Source organism: Molossus molossus, unplaced genomic scaffold, assembly GCF_014108415.1.
Source record: "Molossus molossus isolate mMolMol1 unplaced genomic scaffold, mMolMol1.p scaffold_m16_p_1, whole genome shotgun sequence".
NCBI lineage: Eukaryota > Metazoa > Chordata > Mammalia > Chiroptera > Molossidae > Molossus > Molossus molossus.
In genome coordinates, this window is record NW_023425344.1 from 9478887 (window position 1) to 9499103 (window position 20217).

A 20217-nucleotide genomic window follows, 5' to 3' on the forward strand; every position below is an offset into this window, starting at 1 on the left:
AGGTCAGCTGCCAGGGGACAGGGCAGCGAGCTCGTGCTGTTGGGGCTCGGGGGAGGGAGCCCCTTGCAGCTGATGTGGCTGAGACAGGGAAGGGGAGATGCTGCCCTGAGGGTGGGTGAGGAAGGAGGGTGGGGGACAGAGGCGCTCCAGGTGCAGGGACTGGGACAGGACAGGCGGACAGTAGGAGACACAGGGCTGGTTTGAGGGGCTGCGGCTGCGTAAGCAAGACGGACAGTAAGACGGGTGCCGCAGGGAGGGCCCGGAACCCTTTCCTTTCTCTGATCAGTGGCAGCTAAAATAAATGTTAATAATCCATACAGTAGGAGCGCTCCCATCTTAGGAGACTCTTGCCCATTTCCACCCTCTTTAAAAAGACGGAGTTTTCAGGGGCCTGTGGGGGGCGAGCTTGAGTTGTCTCGTGACTTTCCAGATCTCTCTTTTCCTTAGAGCCCTAACCCTGTTCTGTAACCATCAGCATTTTGGGCCTAAGCCTTTTCAAGCTGGCAGAACAAAAGCGACCCCTGAGGCCAAAGAGAAAAGGTCGGAAGAAGGTGACAGCCCAAAACCTGTCCGACGGAGACATCAAGCTGCTGGTGAACATCATCCGGGCTTACGACATCCCGGTGAGGAAGCCCCCAGCCAGGTGAGAGCCCTCGGAACAGCCCTGGGGTGAACTGTGCAGGAGGTCGGCACGTGGTCACTTCTTTGTAGCCCGTCCGCTCCTGCTTTTAACAGTGTTGTCCTGCGGGGCAGGGCGTTCCTGCCGAAGTCAGAGTCCCCTTGGTCGCAGAACCAACTCAGTCAACTTGGGCTCAAGGGGGGATTACTGGGACTGTCTCGGGGAACTCCAGGACATGAGTAGACTGTAGCGATGAATAGGGTTCTTCGGGGACCCCAGCGTCTCTCTTCCCTGCGGGTCTGCTTCCTTCCTCCCACCCTCCATGTGACTGAAGGGCTCCGGCCAGATACCGCCCACCAAACAGCCACTTCTCAGGGGAGAATCGGAGGGTTCTAACTTGGGTCAGGTGTTGATTGGTGGTCTGCTCACCCACAGCCAGAGAGACGGGGTCACCAAGACCCATCCTGAAAGGTGGGAGACAGTTCTCAGAGAAGTGGGCGTGAGCTGGGTGGAAACCCACAAGTTGTACGTCCTGGGCTCTGGGCACACGTGCTGCGACCACAGAAATGTGACTCCCCTTTTATCCGCTCGGAGAAACGGTGCCCACCATGTGTCACTACGCTGGGGGCGGTGGAGATCCTCCACCGTGGGTGAGGGGAGCCTGGCTTTCCTCTCCCCTTAGGAGCAGAGGTGGAGGAACCGAGAACTAAAACATCCTTGGGGTGCTGTCCCTGAGGGACGCTACCATTTGCTGCACGCTCGCCTCTGCCGAGGCACTGGGCTGGGGCTTCAGATGTATTCTTTCACCGGCTTCTCAGGCTGTCGTCTCCGTTTCAAAAGGGAAAAGGAAGTGAAGGGCCTGTAAGGGGCTTGTCCACGTCATACACCCTTGGACGGAGAGTGCCGTCTGGCCTGGGGCATCCCCTTTCCTCCCCGGTTCCTTCCCTGTCCCTCCCTCCTCTCGCCCTCTTATTTTTCCTTTCTTTTCTTTTTTTTTCATCCTCACCCAAGGACATTTTTCTATTTTTTGTACAGATAGAGTGGGAGGGAGAGAGAGGAAGAGAGAGAGAGAGAAACATCGATGTGAAAGGGACACATCGAGTGGCTGCCACCTGCACGACCAACCAGGGCCGGGGACAAACTGCAACCGAAGCACGTGTCCTTAGCGGGAACCGAACCCGGGTCTCTCTGGACCGCAGGCCGACGCTCTAACCGCTGAGCCAAATTGGCCAGGGCCCTTTCTTTTCTTTTTAAACTAATTCCTCACCCATCACAGAACCCCTGGTCACCAAGAGCTAGTCCCCACGTCATTGTTTGAACGTGTCCAGTAAGCTCTGGAACCCGAGCTGCGGCTTCGCCCCCGGGCCGGAGCCCAAGCCTTTCCCCGTGACTGCGCCGAAGCGCCGCTGTGGACCGAAACGCTGTTTGGTTAAAAAATACATAGGTGTTTGTCTTACTCTTGGTCTTTGTTGATTTTTTGTTATTGTTAATCCTCACCCAGGATATTTTTCCATTGGTTTTTTTAGAGAGAATGGAAGGAAGGGAGGGAGAGAGAGAGAAACATTGATGTGAGAGAGACACATCGATAGTTTGCCTCCTGCAAAACCCGGCCCGGGGCCGGAGATCGGACCTGCAAGCCAGGTACATGCCCCTGACCGGGAATCAAACCCGCCTTCGGCCCTCGGGCTGACGCTCTCACTGCTGAGCAGAACCAGCCAGGGCCTGTGCTAATTTTTTTTTTTTTTTATCCTCATCCGAGGACATTTTTCCATTTTTTGTACAGACAGAGTGGGAGGGAGAGAGAGGAAGGGAGAGAGAGAGGGAAACATCGATGTGAAAGGAACACATTGAGTGGCTGCCACCTGCACGACCAACCAGGGCCGGGGACAAACTGCAACCGAGGTACATGCCCTTAGTGGGAACCGAACCCGGGCCTCTCTGGACTACAGGCGGATGCTCTAACCGCTGAGCCAAACCGGCCAGGGCTGTGCTAATTTTTTTAAGTGTAAACAATTTAATTCAAATAATTACGAGGATGCATAGTGGATCCTATGAGTTACACATTTTAGGGTAGACTCATCAAGACAGCTCATAGAGCGACCCTTGAGCCAAGCCTGCCCAGGGCGTAATCCTGTAACCTCACATCCAACCAAAGAGAATTTTCAGCTCTCTCTCGAAGGCCCATGCTCATCTCTAGTCTACATGCGGCCGCTCTTTTGTGACCATTTGTTACGTGTCCGCCATCCACCCTGGGCCGGTGTCTGACACGGGCCTGACGTGCGGTCGGTGCTTACCAATACTTAGGGAAGGACGTGACCCACGGTGTTCTGAAGAGGAAAGGGGTCTCTCTGACCGCTGTTGTATTGAGATGCTCCACTTTTACTGTCGCATGGTTTATCTGAAATGTGACAAGGTGGGACAGTCTGGCAGAAACGGACCCCTCATGCTTTGTCCAGTGATGACTGCGGAATACTTGGTGAGCCATAGAGTTCCGAACACATCCCCTAGTGTGTCGTTAGGACGAGGGGCAGGTGCCTGGGAGGGGCGCTCTGGAGACCACCTTCACGTCTTCATTTAGGAATAGCCGCCCTTTACAAGAGAAAGCGGACAAGACCCGGGGACCCTCACTCAAGCCGGGAATTCCTGACCCGCTTCTCCCAGCCCTGCTGGGGAGGCCAGAGAGAGGTTGACCTGGGGTGTGCGGCTCCGGGTTCCGGCGCTGCAGGGATTCAGTAGGAGAGGAGTTTGGGACAAAGAAACGGGGCAGGAGGGTTGGGGTTCTGCTACCTGAGAGGGATGGAGGCTCATTTATGGGGAAAAGGCACGTTCTCACTCAGGCCCCCAGGAGAGGAGAGGGAGCAGGACTCTTTCCTCTGTTCTGAGCCATTCAGGTGGGCTTAGGGGTAGAAGTAGGGCGTCTAGTCGTCACTCGGTGACTGGGGATGGCGAGAGGACACTGAGAGCCTTCTGAAGTGTCAGTCAGCTTGCAGAGAGCGCCTGTCACCGGGCCACACGCCTTTGGAACAACCACCTGCTCAATATACAATTAGACTTTCGCTGTCATTTATCTTTTCATACACTTTCCCTCCTAGCAAATTCCAGCCGCCGCCACGGTCTTCGAGAACGTTCAGCGAGAAGGGTGCTGCCTCCCCAGCTCCACACAGCCCGGCCCCCAGTGCTGACTACCCTCTGGGCCAGGTGCGAGCCCCGAACGCCCATCTCTGCTTAGAACCTTACCCCTTAGGTTTTTAAGAATTGCCCAGACTCTTCCCAGCCTGTTTTCTGCTTGAGTTTTTTGGAAGCACCCTGTTTAGTGAACATATTCTACCTCTGCCAAGAGCAAAATAATTCAACCAGTTGTGCGGACGCCTACAATTTGCTTTTGATTTTAAGGTCCTAGTACGTCCCTTTGTAGAGGTTTCTTTTCAACGAACAATTTGCCACACGACGACGGCCGAAGGACCGAACCCCAGCTGGAACGAGGAACTGGAACTCCCGTTCAGGTGAGCGTGCTCCTCTCTGGTGGGCTGGCACAGAGGGGGTCCTGACCCCGAGCCCCCCGTTTCCCATGTGCACCACAGCGGACTCCCGGGGGGAAGTGTGGGAAAATGTCAGCTGCTGGCCTGGGCGCAGTGCTGGGACACCGCCTCCTCCAGGCTCTGGCTGCTCCAGCCCGGCTCCCCGCCCCGTCGCCCACGGCCCTGCACTGCCTTTCCCTTCCCGTCTCCCCAACTCTGGAGGCTTTAAGCAAATGTGAAACTCCCTTGTTCTCACAACTTAACCTTTTCCCTTACCAGAAATACACAGCATTTAAAAAAGAAGGAAATCGTACCCTTTGCGACAGCAGGGATGGACCTGGAGAGTATTATGCTAAGTGAAATAAGCCAGTCAGAGAAAGACAAGTACCACATGACTTCACTTCTGTGTGAAATGTAATGAACAAAATAAACTAACAAACACAACTGAAACAGACTCACAGAGATAGAGAACAGACGGACAGCTGTTAGAGGGGATGGGGGAGGGGAGCTGGATGAAAAAGGGGAAGGGATTAAGAAAATTAAAAAAAAAAAACAAAAAAAAACAACCAGACACAACCACATGGTGATTGCCGGAGGGATGGGGTGGGGAGAGGCGGGAGGGGTGCAGGGGGTGAGGGGTGATGGAAGGAGACTTACTCTGGTGGTGAGTATGCGATGCAGTGTGAGGTGTTTTATTGAGCTGCACACTTGACGCCTGTATGGTTGTATTAACCAGTGTAACCCAATACATTTAGTAAAAGTCAATAAATAAGTAAACAAAATATACACAAATACATATAAAGGTTTTTGATAAAAGGATTTTAGATATTTAAGATTCACAATCTCAAATCTTGAAGCGCCTTAGAAATGATCTAGTCCCGCCCTCTACTTTGTGGAAAGGAAACAAACCGAAAGATGAAAGTGATTGCTTAGGTGACATAGCAAATTGCAGGCAGAGCAGGGGTTAGAACTGGTTGTCAGGAGAAAGCGGCCGATCCCGCTACTGTGCACATGGTACAAGCAAAGGAATGAGCGAAGTTAAAGGCAGAGGCTCAGAAACCTGCGGTAGCCAGGCTGTGACTAAGCCACGGAGCAGCCTGCTGGGACCCGGCCTTGCCGGACACAGAGCAGCTGTTGGGGGAGAGGAACCTCGCCCTGCACTGCTTCCCATCTCAGGGAGAGCAGGTGCACGCAGGGAGCTCCCACCAGCCACATGACAATAGGAGGTTCACGATGGGGAGCGGCCGCTGGAGAAGCAAGTTCTAGAGCTTGGTTGCTGGGGAAATCCGCACACCAACCCCAGGGGCAGCTGGAGACCTCGTATGTAGTCCGTGCACTGGGCCAGCTCGGCCCTGGCTCCCTGCAGAGCTCACCATGGGGCGAGGATGGGAGGACGTGAGACTCAGCCAGGACGGGCCAGCAGACAGAGGGTTAGTGCCCTTTCCATTTGGGTGTAGGCTTATGTGATGGTGTCATCCCCGTACAGATAAATCCTTGACCCGAAGCACTGCTTCTAATCCTCCCATCCGTGCTCAGGTTTGAGTCCTTTTCCAATGTCGACATTGGAGTGCTCGTTCTTGCTCTCTCCCGTTCTCCCGGCCCCTTGACCGTGTGTGTCCACTCGCAGGGCCCCGAACGGGGACTACAGCGCCACCAGTGTGCAGTCGGTGAAGGACGACGTGTACATCAACATTTTCGACGAAGTGCTCTATGACGCCCTAGAGGTGAGCTCAGCACTTGAGGGAGAGGTCTGCGCCCCTGTCCCGCCCTCTGCCTCCTGTAGGACCCGAACCCCTCTCCTGTCCTTCTGCTGACTTGAGTGTCGGAAACTTGACATGTATAAATGGGAAAGAGAAATAGAGATCTAGCTTTTCTATTTTCAACTGAGCGGCTGCTGTGTCCCAGGAATTGTATCATGTGCTTTTATCCACTTTTTAAATTATAAAATAATGCTATGAAGTAGACTGTTACATCTCCAACTGATTAATGAGGAAACTGAGGTCCAGGCTTTCCTTGGCTCACCAAACCATTCAGCATCTGGGCGAGAATGTGGCCGAGGTCGGGTAACCGAAGCCCACGCGCTTTTGGTCCACACCCTGCTGCGTTCCGGTGCGGAGCCAGTAGGTGAGCGTCTGGAGTTCAGCCGTCGTCCCCACCCACCCCCTTTAGGACGACCGGGAGCGAGGAAGCGGAACCCACACTCGTGTTGAGAGACACTGGCTGGGGTGTGTGAGAATCCCGTTCAGCACGATACACTTCCAGGCAAGGGTAAGCGTCTGACGTCAGCACTCCCGGGGCTGGGGAGCTGCTGTGTCCTCCGGCTAAGCCTCCTTAGTGGGTATCACCTACCACAGCTCCGAGGGGCCTGCGTGCACAGCCGCCTCGGACACGGCAACACTCTCTAAGCCACCGACTTCCCGTCGCGTTGGCACCCCGAATTGAACATCCATCTCCCTTGGAGTTGGTTGCTCATGTCTGAGTGTTCTGATCTGGGATTTTTTGTTTGTTTGTTTGTTTGTTTGTTTGTTTGTTTGTTTTTAATCCTCACTCGAGGACATTTTTCCTTTTTTTTTTGTTCAGATAGAGCGGGAGGGAGAGAGAGGAAGAGAGAGAGAGAGAGAGAAACATCGACGTGAAGGGACACATCGAGTGGCTGCCACCCGCACGACCAACCAGGGCCGGGGACAAACCGCAACCAAGGTACATGCCCTTAGCGGGAACCGAACCCGGGTCTCTCTGTACCGCAGGCCGACGCTCTAACCGCTGAGCCAAACCGGCCAGGGCTGATCTGGGATTTTTTAAAACATTTAAAGAGGAGTGAAGGAGAAGGTGGAACCAAGTGTAAGCTTGTCCAAGTGACCAGGGAACAGACAGGTGCCTGACAGTAAGCTGAAGAAAACAGGGCACTGGGCAGGCATTTCAGGACTGTTCCTGGGTCCTCACTGTTTCAAACGTGACAAAGCCGTTCACGGAGACCCGCTCAACTGAGGGACCCATCTTCCGAGAGGAGCACTTTTTCTAAAGGGGTCCATTGGGTTAACAGCTCGTGAATAACTTAGCCTCTGGCCTCAGACAGTTAAGATCTGAAATGGCTGAAACGTCCCAGTGCTAAGTCCATGGCAGCAGGAGGCTCTGAGACACAGACCAGCTAATCTCACACCAAGAAGGGAGGGTTTACTCCCCTCGCAGAACTCCACCCGAGAGGCTTGGGTCAGTTGGAAGCTCAAAGACCATTTCGAAACGCAATCCCCTCTACACAGAAGGGTCAGTCTACAGGGGACTCCGTAGTGACGTGCTAGCCAAAAGAACTCACATTTCCTTCTTTGAATACATTTTAAATTTCAAGAAAGCGTTAAAGCACACTATCTTGTCACTGCAGTGGCCCGTGTGATTGGCCATTGCTGACATCCACATTTGGAGTGCTCAGAAGAAACTGCTCCAAACCCCTTCTTGCTAAACGAGTCTCCTTGACTACGTCCAGGTCATGGCCCTTCCTCCCGAGGCACAGTCACTGAGAATCTGAGCTCTTTCCTTGTTTCTCCTGAGACACAAATGCCGCTCAAGGCTGAAACAAAAATTTGAATTCCGTAACTTCGAATTCCAGCCCTGAACAAGTCGGTAGCACTGGACAGTCTTTAGTAAACACACTGTGGCTTTGAGTACGCAAGAGGCGAAAGCCCTGTCCCGAACCTCCGCATAATTAGGTCACGTTGCAGAAGTGGCTTGTAATCCATCCAGTGCACACTTACCATGTATCTGCTGTGTATATGAAACACTGCCATGTGCCGGAGAAGGGAGACACAAAAGGGAGTGGAATGGGATTCTACTCACCAAGAGCAATTATCTGGAAGAAAATCATAAACACCTACACAACCATAAAACCTGATTGAACAGGTGTCAATGTAACAAATGAAAGAAACGAACTCCATGTGAGGCTGGTGGAGATGACAAAATAATTCCTGAAGGTGGTAACATATGACCTGCACCTTGAAAAAGCATTAGCATTCTGCAAAGTGGAGAAGGGAGGCCCGGGCACTCCGGGACAGGGGGTGGCTGCTAGCCAACTCCTGCTGAGCAGCTAACCAGGCGCCAGGCATTTTTCTTACTGTTCTCCATCTATTAATGCATTCAGCACACACAACTACCCTGCAAAGTAGGTGCTATTATTGTCTCCTTTTTACAAATGCGTAAATGGAGACACTTGGAGTTTAATTCAGGATGTGAACCCAGGCAACCTCATGGTGGCATCAGCTTGCAGAGCTAGTACACACTCTGCTGAACCACGAAAGGGCGGGGGGCTTTCTGTGGGCACAGGGAGACCCAGGTAGAAAGATGGGGCGGACCTTGACTGCCATTCTGGGCAGTCTACTGAACTGATGAGACGGAGGAGTTGACACTTGCCTTTGAACTTCTGTAGCACAATGACCGGGATGTTTACCGAGTCCTGTTTTCTTCTCAGATTGACGGGACATTTAAAATAGACACTCCCCCTGTCCTCCTGGGCTACAGCAAGGAGCGCGGCGTGATTGCCGAGCGGGGCTTTGACGCTGTCCGCAGCCTAAGCGAAGGCTCCTACCTCACGCTGTTCATCACCATCGAGCCTCAGCTGGTTCCCGGGGAGCCGGTCCGAGAGAAGGTAAGCCTGGCTGCGCTTGGAGCCGCGCCTGAGTCGGAGCGTGAGAAGGGCTGGCCAGGCCGCTCTGGGTGAACTGGGACCGCGGCCCAGGCACAGGTTGCTGTTCTCCCATGTCCCCTGAGAGCCCGTCCGGCCTGCACGGATGAAGGGGAGACCCCACCACGTGGGTCTGTATTCCCTGAGCCAATGATTAGTCCACCAGCCGCGTCGACTTTCAGGCAATGCAAGATGAAGATAAACGTGCTCCCCTTCCAGGAGTCTCGGGGAGAAGACGACCCAGGCCTCTGTCTGCACAGACGTGGCCAGCTCCCTGACACCCACTGGGTGGCGGACCCACTGGCTCGCTGTGCTGTGCGTTGAGTCGACTCAGAGGACTGTCAGGCTCGGTGACCTTCATGGTGACCTCAGTCCACTCTAATTTTGAACAGCTCTAGAAAACGTTTCCAGAACTTCATGTAGCAGCTGTTTCCCCCTTCCCAGTGGGAGGCACTCGGTCCCGGTGACAGGCTTGGGCAGCACGAGGCGGACCGCCCTCGCGAATCGGGGAGGAAGTGCTGACCATGACCTCTTACTATTGCGAACTGACACAGTAGCAGCCACCGCCGCCAGCACGGACTGAGTTCTTGCTCTGTCCTGAGCACGACGTCAGGCATCTGACCTCTGTCTGTCCTTGAATAGTCTCGGCTGTCTTGCAAGGTGGGTCACCCAGGTGGTAAACGGCACAGCCGACCGTTAATGGGCTGTCTGACTCTAAATCTTAATGTTCGGCATTTACAGAGCAGCTTCTACGTGGCAGGTGATTTTAGGCACTGGGGATGCGACAGCCTAGAAAAGCAAATAAAAACTCCTTGCAGCTTATTGTCATGTGTAAGCCCAAACTGTTAGCTACCGGCTGCACCACACAGATTACTGTGCCGACTCCTGATCCACTGTAACTGGACTCACATGGAGATTATTTTAATGAGCACACATTGCCTCTCTCTCCTTTTCAGTATTACAATTTGGCTCATGGAGGAAAATACTCTCATTATTTCCCACGTGCAAGGCATTTACAGAGGACATAAAGGGTTACTGGAAAAACACATCTACTGAAATTCAGATTCATCTTATATGCTGGCCTTTGTCATCAAAGTTGTGACAAGTATGTTGTCTAGAAAGCATGTTAGAATATATACATTTCAAAATAGTTTAGAAGAGAAAACATACTCAGAATGTGTGACCCGGAGAGAAAGCCGGCAGGCAGGTCCACACAGCATGCTCCCCGACAAAGGCGGAGGTCACAGGTCCCGGTGTCCCGACAGAAGAGAAAGCAGCCAGCTAGTACGCCACCTGGAGGCGAACCCCGTGCGAGCCGGCTGTCTGTGGCGGGCCGAGGAGGAAATCAGGGCCTCCCTGGCACTGGGCGTCCTCAGGGGCGCTGGCCTCCGTCACAGGATGGCCACGAGGCTCCAGGGTCCTGAAACTTAGTCCCCAGGTGCTGCAGCCCGCCCTCCACGCAGAGCGCCAGGCTGTCCTTGCCGCCTCTGGCAGCATTTCACAGCCCCCTTGTGGCCGCAGGGAGCATTTCTCTGAGACCTGGAAAAATGAGGCCACAAGAAACCCCTTGGAGACCAGAACCTTTGACACTTTTGGATAAGGAAGGCGGGCAGCCTGACAGCACTCCCAAGTCCCTCGGGGCTCCCCTGCAGACCCTTCGGGAAAGAGCAGCTCTCCCTAAAATAACAGAGACCCCAACCTGGACTTGTTTTCCACTGACAGCAACCAGGATGAACGGATTAGTTTTCCCACCACCTCATCCCACATGGAACCATTCCGTGGGAATTTTTAAAGGTATTTACTCATGGAATTTTCTAAAAAAATCAGCAAAGCTTGAAACTCTTATTCTAACATCCCCGACTTTACATCATCTTGGTAAAAAAAAAACAAGTTTTTGAAAATAGATTGTTTCTGTTCATAAAATCTGTCTCTCATTTCTTCTCTTTCTCCTTTCTTGCCTCTGAGAGAAGAGTGAGATACTAAAACCGGTACCAAGGGTTTTGTTTCCATCATTCATCAACCAACAGTTCCTGGGCTTCAATCAGCTGCTGTTGTCCGCCGCCACCTAGTGGAATGGGCTGGGTTCAGACTGTGTGTGTGTGTGTGTGTGTGTGTGTGTGAATGAGCTGGGTCCGGACGCGCGCGCGTGTGTGTGTGTGTGTGTGTGTGTGTCTGGGTCCAGACGTGTGTGTGTGTGTGTGTGTGGTCCAGACGTGTGTGTGTGTGTGTGTGTGGTCCAGACGTGTGTGTGTGTGTGTGTGTGTGTGGTCCAGACGTGTGTGTGTGTGTGTGTGTCTGGGTCCAGACGTGTGTGTGTGTGTGTGTGGTCCAGACGTGTGTGTGTGTGTGGTCCAGGTGTGTGTGTGTATGTGTGTGTGTGGTCCAGACGTGTGTGTGGTCCAGATGTGTGTGTGTATGTGTGTGTGTGTGTGTTTCCTTGGCAGTGCACTGCACATGTCCACAGCGGCACGGAGAACGTCCAGCTTGGTCTTTGGGCCCATGTCATTTTGTGAGAAGGATTCCTCTTTAGCTTGGAAGCTGGGAAGTCACAGGTCTGAATGTCACCTGCTGGGAGTTACGTCCAGCGTTTCCAAGTCCGCAAAGCCCACGAGCAGCTTCTTGCAGAGACAGCTGTTTCTGAGCAGTGGCGCTGTCGCAACGTGGGTCTTCAAAGGGGGGACGAACCCAGTCAGCTTCCTGAGAGTATTTCCATGAACCTAGAGGTTAAAGAAGTGAGCCGGTTGAGAATCTTCCAAATGTCCCGTAGAATCAAAGTGTGGATTTGTCGGCTCCGCCACAGTGTGTTCCATGACCAAGGACCGCCTTGCTTCAGCCTGGGGCTTCTGCTTGACTCGTCTTAGATTACCAGCATGGCACACGACTCCTTGAATTACTGTGTCATGTTGTGAAACGGCATCCCCGTGGCCTAAATAAGTATTAATGACCACTGATACTTACAAAATGTTGACCTTGTACATGCTCAGTGCGGAAACGAACAAAGGAGGATTCAAACAGGGGCCTGCTGGCAGGAAGCACTAGAGTCAAAACACAACACAGAACATCCAGGTCCAAGTGGCAGAAAACGTTGGACACACTTTTTTCAACTTGGAAGGCAGATGGACTGACTCAAGATTTGCATTGTTTTTCCGGACCGTGCCTGTCTGCCTCTTCCGGGCCCCACTGCGTCAATCCCACGGAAACTGGTCAAGCATTCTAAGCACCTGATTGCTTATTACTGTTCTCTCTGGACTAGAAGTGTCTCGAAGAGACTCCTTTATACTCACTTATCCAGAGTGCCTGGGACCTCGTAGACTCTCAGCAACATTTTTCAAATACTTAGATGGATGGATCAGAAAATGAGTGTGTGTGAAGGAAACAGGGAGGGAATTTTACCACGTGCTCTTTCTTTCACACCATCCTCGTTTCATAATTCTCCATCTTTCTAAAATTATAATTCTTTCTGGCTGGAGCGCAGTTGGTGACACACCACACCGAAGCCTGATGAGCTCACCATTTTCGTTTATTGATGGTTCATCACAACACCCATCGGGTGGCTCTCGGCACTGTGCTGAGTCGCAGGGGGTTGTAATGGTGATGATGTTAAGATCCGTGTCAGGGGCGCATCCCACGAGAATATGTAGGGGCTTTTGGAGATGCCCCTGTCCTGCCTAACCCCCATAACTGCTACCCAATTCCTCAGGGTCCTGAAATCAAAGTAGAAACAGAAGCCATGGTCCAACTCCCATATGAGAGAAGAGACGAACCATCAGAATATTCCCGATTCTAGTTGGTCATAAAACGTAGCGTGTCAGTTTGCATTCACTCGCTCCTCCACTCGGCAGGACTGGCCGGCCTTCTGCCGTGTGCTGGGTGGTATTCTCGGTACTGGAGACAAAGACTGAGGTCGAAACAAAACCCGACTTCAGGAAACACTCTCTGCAGGAGAGCACACAAACACATTGTGTGTCAGTGATTTTTAAATACTAAAAAATAGTAAAATAAAGAGATGAGGAGGATAACAGAGAATGAGGGAGAGAGCCAGGTGCATTTTCCTCCTCCAAAAAGAAAACCATAAAAGTGAAACAAAACTCTCTCATGTGCTGCCTAGAATCTAAATTCTACTTAATTTTCCTAATAAAATTTTATTTGAGTTTGTCTTGAAATCCTTTGAAGTGTAAGCAACAATGTGTATCTTTTTATACTAAGTAACAAAAATCTTGTAAAAACATTTAAAGGGCTGGCTTTTTTTTTCATGCTATTTTTTAGCAATGGCTTGAGGGGGAAAAGGCAATTGAAATCTGTTCTGTTTCATCTGCTTTGAGTTACTTTTAAAAGTCTTGGAATTTGTAGCTCATTTTAGATCAGAGAACCACTTAAAACAACTATTACAGCCCTGGCCAGCTAGCTTGGTTGGTTGGAGGGTCGTCCCATACACCAAAAGGTTGCAGGTTCAATTCCCAGTCGGGGCAAGGACAAGAGGCAACCAATCGATGTTTCTCTCTCTCTCTCCCTTCCTCTCTCTAAACATATCCTCTGGCAAGGATTAAAAAGAATAATAATAACTATTACACATTTAATGTTTCTAGTTCTGCTTCCTTTTTCCTTGAGAGCCATCACTGTTATTTACGACACTGATTATGGATTTGAAACTTTTGAATACATCCGCATACATCCGTAAATGTGTTGTCCATCTGATATGAGTTGCTTGCTTAAGCGTTGCATTTGGGCTTTTAGACTTCTGAGCCCTTCTTCCCTCTAAAACTGACATCAAAATGCACATAAAACTATTTCATGGTCTCATCAGTCAGAATTAGTACCCCATAGCTTACTTTTCATAGGTTGTTTTATTAATCTTATATGACTGCTGGTCTGTTGACCACTTTCTTTCAATCCTGTTAAATATGTCTGAAGTAGTTAACAAGTTCATCTAAGTTTAAGATTGTAGAGCTTCACGGACCCCGGGCATGACGGTGTTGGGAGGGCTCACTTCAGCAGCTCCCTGGAGCACCCCTTCAGTTCACGTTGACCATGGGACCGGAGCAGCTTCCTGTGTCTCCTTCTCTTTGCAGTTCGAGTCCCAGGAAGATGAGAAATTGCTTCAAGCAGCAGAGAAATTCCAGGCGGACTGTGCCTTGAAGTTCCCCGGCCGGCAGTGCCTGACCACAGTGGTCGACATAAGCGGGAAGACGGTCTTTGTGACTCGGTATCTCAGGCCGTTGAACCCTCCGCGGGAGCTGCTGGACGCTCACCCCAGCAGCCCTCAGGCCACCGCAGTGAGTATGTGCAGGCTGGTGCCAGCGGGTGTTCGAACCCCAGCATGCCGTCACACCTCGGGGCATTGTCACTGTGGCAGGATCGTCCGGGGTAACCTGACCATTCGAACAAGCTTAGGACCTGAGGCTGACGCTCTTTTGTTTTTTTTTAAACCTCACCCGAGGACATTTTTCCATATTTTGTTCAGATAGAGAGGGAGGGAGAGAGAGAAAAACATCGACATGAAAGGGACACATCGAGTAGCTGCCACCCGCACGACCCAACCAGGGCCGGGGACACACTGCAACCGAGGTACGTGCCCTTAGCGGGAACCGAACCCGGGTCTCTCGGGACCGCAGGCCGACGCTCTCACCGCTGAGCCAAACCGGCCAGGGCGGCTTTCGTGCTGTGTTGAAGTTTGCAGGTACCAGAGAGGGTAACAAATCATCCTGGGTTCACTCTCGACAGTACCGAGGGCTCGCTGTGTCCCTGCCACTGGACCGGGTGCCGGCACACTGGCAGTTGGAAGGCGCCCCCCACTTTCACAAACGTCTTCAGGGCGTATTCGCGACAGCTTCACAGGATCCGAACGCAGGCCCTGACTCAGAACCCGTGGCTTCCACTAGACCAGGACGACCGTTCAGCCTTGTCCTGACTGTCACGGCGCCGGCGAATTCCAGCCAGGCAGCAGCGATGCCGCCCGTGTCCGACGAAGCCACACCCCGCACTGCGCCCGGACAGGCCGGCCCTTCGCGGGTTCGGGGCTGCTGTTCACTGAGTGCCGTGACCCCGGCCGTCGTCACAGAGGGGACAGTATCGGCAGTGGCTGCTGCTAAGAAGTCATGAATGCAGTAATTTAGGGACAGGATAATGAGGGATCTATCTGCAGATGGAAGGATGTAAAAAACCCTTGTGTTCCACATTTCATCGACTTTCTTATTTATCGGTTTTCATTGAAAACCATAAAGGGGCTTCCGTTGTCTCTAGCATAGTAGATTATTGTGCGGAAAACTTCTCCCAGTACAAAACATTTAAGAGTGATGAATTAAATATTTAAAACATGTTTTAAATCATGGTTGAAATAGGAAGAGACAGGAAAGCAAGAGAGAAAGATCCTACAAGGTTCTTGAAACAGTGTTTGCCCTGAGGGTGTCAGGGGAGACCTGGCTTCCCTGGGCCACAGGCTGCTGGAGACAGGAAGGAGCAGGGCAGGGGCTGAGCTGGCTGGGAGGCTGGCTTAGAGGCTCCGCCACGGTTAGGACCCTTGACAGGTAACACGGCGGGTGAGCTAGAAACGCCCTGTCTCCGCCCTAGGAGTCTACAAGGGAAGTCTCTCCGGGGGCTCTCAATCAAGGAGCTGTATTTACTCACGTGCAATGCTGGAATGTATAAGACCAGTCTGACCCAGAAAATGTGAAAGGAAGCATTCCCTGACCCTAACTGGGTAGCCTGGGTAGCTCAGTTGGTTAGGGGGTCATCCCCACATGCCAAGGTTGCAGGTTCGATCTCCTGTCAGGGCACGTACATAAAGCAACCAGTGAGGGCATAAATAAGTGGGACAACAAATCAGCGTTTCTCTCTCTCCCTTCCTTTCTCTCTCTAACATCAATTCAAACAGTAGTGATACTCTCCATAATTAGTCCAGGGTCACACAACTAGTTCATGGTGGAGTTAGACCGGGAACTCAGATAGCTTTGCGCCAGAGCCCATTCTTTTAAAATTAACTACTCTGCAGCCTGGCTGGGCAGCTCAGCTGGTTAGAGCAACCCCCACGTGCCAAGGTTGTGGGTTCAGTCCCCAGTCAGGGCACATACAAGAATCAACCAATGAATGCATAAATAAGTGAAACAACAAATCTCTCTCTCAAATCAATGAAAAAAAAATTTTTTTTACGTCGTCCTTGTTGGTAATGCCCCTAGATCCCTGTCAGAAGCAAACATAGATCTAATCTAGAAGAACAACACCCTTTAAGCTCAGCCTCAAATAAAATCCCACAGAAAATGTTCCAAGCAACATGAACGTAAAGAAGAGCATCGGTGGAGAAATAAGTCACCGTGGAGAAGGAAAGAGTAGTTAGCAGAAACAAACTGCAGAGCTGGGCCACAAAGGCTGCAGAGGGTGGCATGGTCAGAATATGAAATCGGCATGCTTCTCAAGTTCCAGAAATCTAGGGAGCTGCATATATAACAAAAGAACAACAGACTATCAGAATTGACAGGCAAATGTTAAAAGTGCACTGGTAGAAATAAGAGGGCATTAGCTAAAATAAGAAATTAAACAAGCAGGTTAAACAAAATATTAACTGCGGTTAAATAGAGAGAATCTGTGACCTGAAATACACATGTGAAGAAATTACCTGGTATACAGCACAGAGAGAAAAAAGGAGAAAGTAAAGAAATGGTTAGGAGGCACCGATGGTGGAGGGAGAAGGACCAAATTGTGTACAAAAGGAAAAAAGCAATATTCAGAAGAAAAGAGCGAAGAATTTTAAAGATTTGATGGAAGACACTCCTTAATTCAGGAAGCCCAGTGAATCCTGAGCAAGACAAATACAATAGGTGCAAATCTAGGCGTATCAGAGGGAACTACGGAGGCGGAGATGAGCCAACACACCTTTGAGCTGCACAAATGAGCCAGACAGGAATAATATCTTCAAAAGACAAAGAAAATAGCCGTCAAACTAATAATTTATAGCCAGTGAAACTATCTTTCACACAAACATTGGGAGAAATTATAGCCAAAAGATCCTCATTTAAGGAATTTCCTAAAATACATACTTCGAAGAGAACAGAGGCTCTCAGAGAAATTCTAGATGGAACCTATAACACTAGCTAAAAAAAAAATTAAAGAGATAGGAAATTTGTGAGTATATCTTAAAAAGCATAGTTTTCATAACAAAAATAATAGTAATGTTGGTGAAAAATCAGGATAGAACAAAAATCCTGAAATTTTAAAAAAGCATGTATATCAGGACAGGATTGGTAAAAAAATATATATTTTTCAATTTACCACCCCGACCCCTGTTTGTCCTCTTCTATCCCCCTTTCCCTCTGGCAATCACCTTACTGCTGCCCCCCCACCCCAATCCCTTCACCCTTCTCACCCATCCCCCCTCCCTCTCCCCTCTGACAGCTGTCAGTCTGCTCTCTGCATCTAGGAATCTGCTTCTATTTTGTTTGTTAGTTTATTTTGTTCATTAGATTCTACATATAAGTGAAATCATGTGGGATGTGTCTTTCTGGGACTGGCTTATTTCACCTAGCATAGTACCCTCCAGGTCATCCAAGCTGTCGCAAAGGGCAACACCCCTATATTTTCCATGACGAGGACACATATATTTATTAACGTTTGAATTTAAGTGAAATTTTCATGTTGAAACTTCTAAATTAACCACTTAGAAGAATAAGAAAAGTGAATACTATAATTTCCAAAATAGCAGCAGAAAACATAATAAAATGGGGTGAAGAAAGTGTGTGTGTGGGGGGAAGGATATATAGAAAAGTGCAAGAACTAAAAAGCATAGAAGAAGGTAGTTTAAAAATTCAAAATATTTACAATAATTACAATCGAGTTAAAAGACAAAGACTGTTCAAATAGATTTCCAGTGAACTTGACGAACTGATTCTAATATTCATATGGAGTGCAAAATGTTACAAATGGCCAAGACGACCCTGCAGGGTAAGAACTCAGTGGGAAGATCTGCATCCTAATTTAAATGAATGCAACAACAAAACACACGCATAGGTTCTGAACAGGAGAACAAGAGAAGACCTGCCATCCCGTACATTCAGACTGCTGATGAGACCACAGTGATTAAGGTAAAGTGGTATCCACACATGGAGAACAGAGAAAAAATAAAAGAGAATAAAAACTCCAGACTAGATCCACGCTGTTATGACCCACTCGAACCTGCTCTGTGACAAAGCCGGCCACTAGAGGGTAGTCAAGAAAAGGCAGACTATTACATCAATTGTACCAGGGTCGTTGATTTTTCACATGAAAAAAATAGAAATAGATTCCTACTTCACATTATTCAATTGCAGATAGATGCAGGGCTTACATCTGAAAAGCATTTTTATCTTTATGACCTGAGCTAGAAAGTTTTTCTTAAGACAAAAAAGCACCAACTATAAAAAGAATGTTAACTTTGACCTTGTTAAAACTGAGAAATTTGGTTTATAAAAAGACACTGTCAAGAAAATGAAAAGATGCCCTGGCCGGTTTGGCTCAGCGGTTAGAGTGACAACTTGCGGACCAGAGAGTCCCAGGCTTGGTTCCCGCTAAGGGCACGTACCTTGGTTGCAGTTTGTCCCCGGCCCCGGTTGGGGTCATGTGGGTGGCAGCCAGTTGATGTGTCTCTCTCACATCGATCGATGTTTCTCTCTCTCTCTTCTCCCCTCTCTCCCTCCCGCTCTATCTGAAGATAAATGCAAAAATGTCCTTGGGTGAGGATTAAAAAAAATGAAAAAAGAAAAAGAGAAAGAAAAGCCAAGCCACAAATCAGGAGAGGATATTTACAACATATATAATAGACAAGGCATAGTAGCTAGAATATGCAAAAAAAAAAAAAAAAAAACACGTACAAGTCAATTGTAAAATATGCAAAATAAGCAGAAATTCACAGACGTGTACACACAAGAAGCCGTATGATGTTCAACCTTCTTAGAAATGACATAAATCTAAGTTATAACTACAGTGGTGCCCTGATCTTGGGTTTAAATGCTATTGCTCTCTAACACGAACCAGGGCCCCGGAGAAACGGCTGCTGTTAGGGCTGAGCTAGAGAAAACACAAGATGATCCCGGAAAGTCTCCTTCTACCAGAGAGTGAGGCCGGGTAATAAGGACATTTCAGAGACTCCGGAGCCAGTTTCTTCATCTGTAAAAAAGTGCATAATAACAACGACCCTCTTCATGGGCTGTATGGAGAGGTTCAAACAGGCTAACACGACCCTTAGGAAGCCCCGGGTGAGCATTCGTTTGATTTTGTCCACACGAATGTCCGTGACCCATGAAACTTTCTTGCAGGCGGAGAGGGAGAGGATCCCGCTTTCTGTTTGATCAGAACTTGTTTTTTTATTTTGTTTAAACAGGAACTGGTGGCTCGGTATGTGTCACTGATTCCTTTCCTGCCTGACACGGTTTCCTTTGCTGGCATCTGTGACCTGTGGAGCACGTCTGATGTAAGTTGTTTTTCCTCAGTGGTTTGAGGCTGACTTCTCGGCATATTAGCTACACGGCTTGCGTAATTTTAAATTGCAACACTCATTAGTCATTATGACAATCTCCTGCACCCTCTATTTAGTAGGATGAGCTGAATTCTGAAGCATTTTTTTCTTTCTGGATCAATCTGCCCAAAGACTACACGTTTTAAAAAATAATTATTGCATAAAGAAATGGAAAACCAACTCTTCAGATGTCTTAACTCTGACTTATTCTCCTAGTACTGCCTTATTGACTTCCCAGTTTTATTCATTTAAAAATCAAACCTCCACCTTCTATTACATTTGGAATTGTGTATTCCTTCATTTGTGGGCCGAGGCACGCCTGTCGTTGCCCGTTCACGTGTGTCTCGGCCAGCCGCCACCTAGCAGACCCTGCTCAGTCCGGTTATTAGCAAAGGCAGCCGGCCTGTGTGTGCTCACAGAGCTCAGTCTGCATGGCCGCCAACTCCCAGGATCTGTGCTGGGACGGAACAGACGTGTAGTGCAGGTACTCGGTCTGTCTGCTTCTTGGGTTGTACCCTGCATAAAATTAAACTCTATGATGCAACTCCCTTTGAAGGGTAGCTCTCAGCCAAAGAAACTGAAGTACACTTTAAATGTTTTGTTCCCCAATACGTTTTGGCCACATGATGTTGACAGTTTTAGAGGCAGACATGTCCACAACCTGGAGATATCCATGTGCAAAGAATAGTCCATGTGCTCTAGAGCAGACTGACTTCCCACTGCTGGGCATCACGCCTCTCCGTGCCTCCACCTCCCTCGAAGGTTTGTTCTGGGAGTAAGTCAGTGTGTTTGAAACACCCTGGGGCGGGGGGAAGGGAGAGAATGGGGGAGCACACATATATATGAATAGGTGGAGCACACACGTGATTTGTAGGGCAGTGAACATACTCTGTCCAACATGATGATGATGGATGCATGTCATTACACC

The 20217-nt window shown here is 49.6% G+C and overlaps 1 protein-coding gene across 1 annotated transcript in view; it reads left to right on the forward strand.

The window, feature by feature from the left end:
- Positions 1-20217, forward strand: part of CC2D2A (coiled-coil and C2 domain containing 2A) — a 116750-nt gene that overhangs the window by 88595 nt on the left and 7938 nt on the right. Inside the window, exons 24-31 of the mRNA XM_036279367.1 lie at positions 476-643; positions 3712-3817; positions 4013-4122; positions 5765-5861; positions 6307-6405; positions 8597-8773; positions 13879-14082; positions 19155-19244. Coding sequence (XP_036135260.1) covers positions 476-643; positions 3712-3817; positions 4013-4122; positions 5765-5861; positions 6307-6405; positions 8597-8773; positions 13879-14082; positions 19155-19244 — 1051 coding nt within the window. The remainder of the gene's footprint in view (positions 1-475; positions 644-3711; positions 3818-4012; positions 4123-5764; positions 5862-6306; positions 6406-8596; positions 8774-13878; positions 14083-19154; positions 19245-20217) is intronic.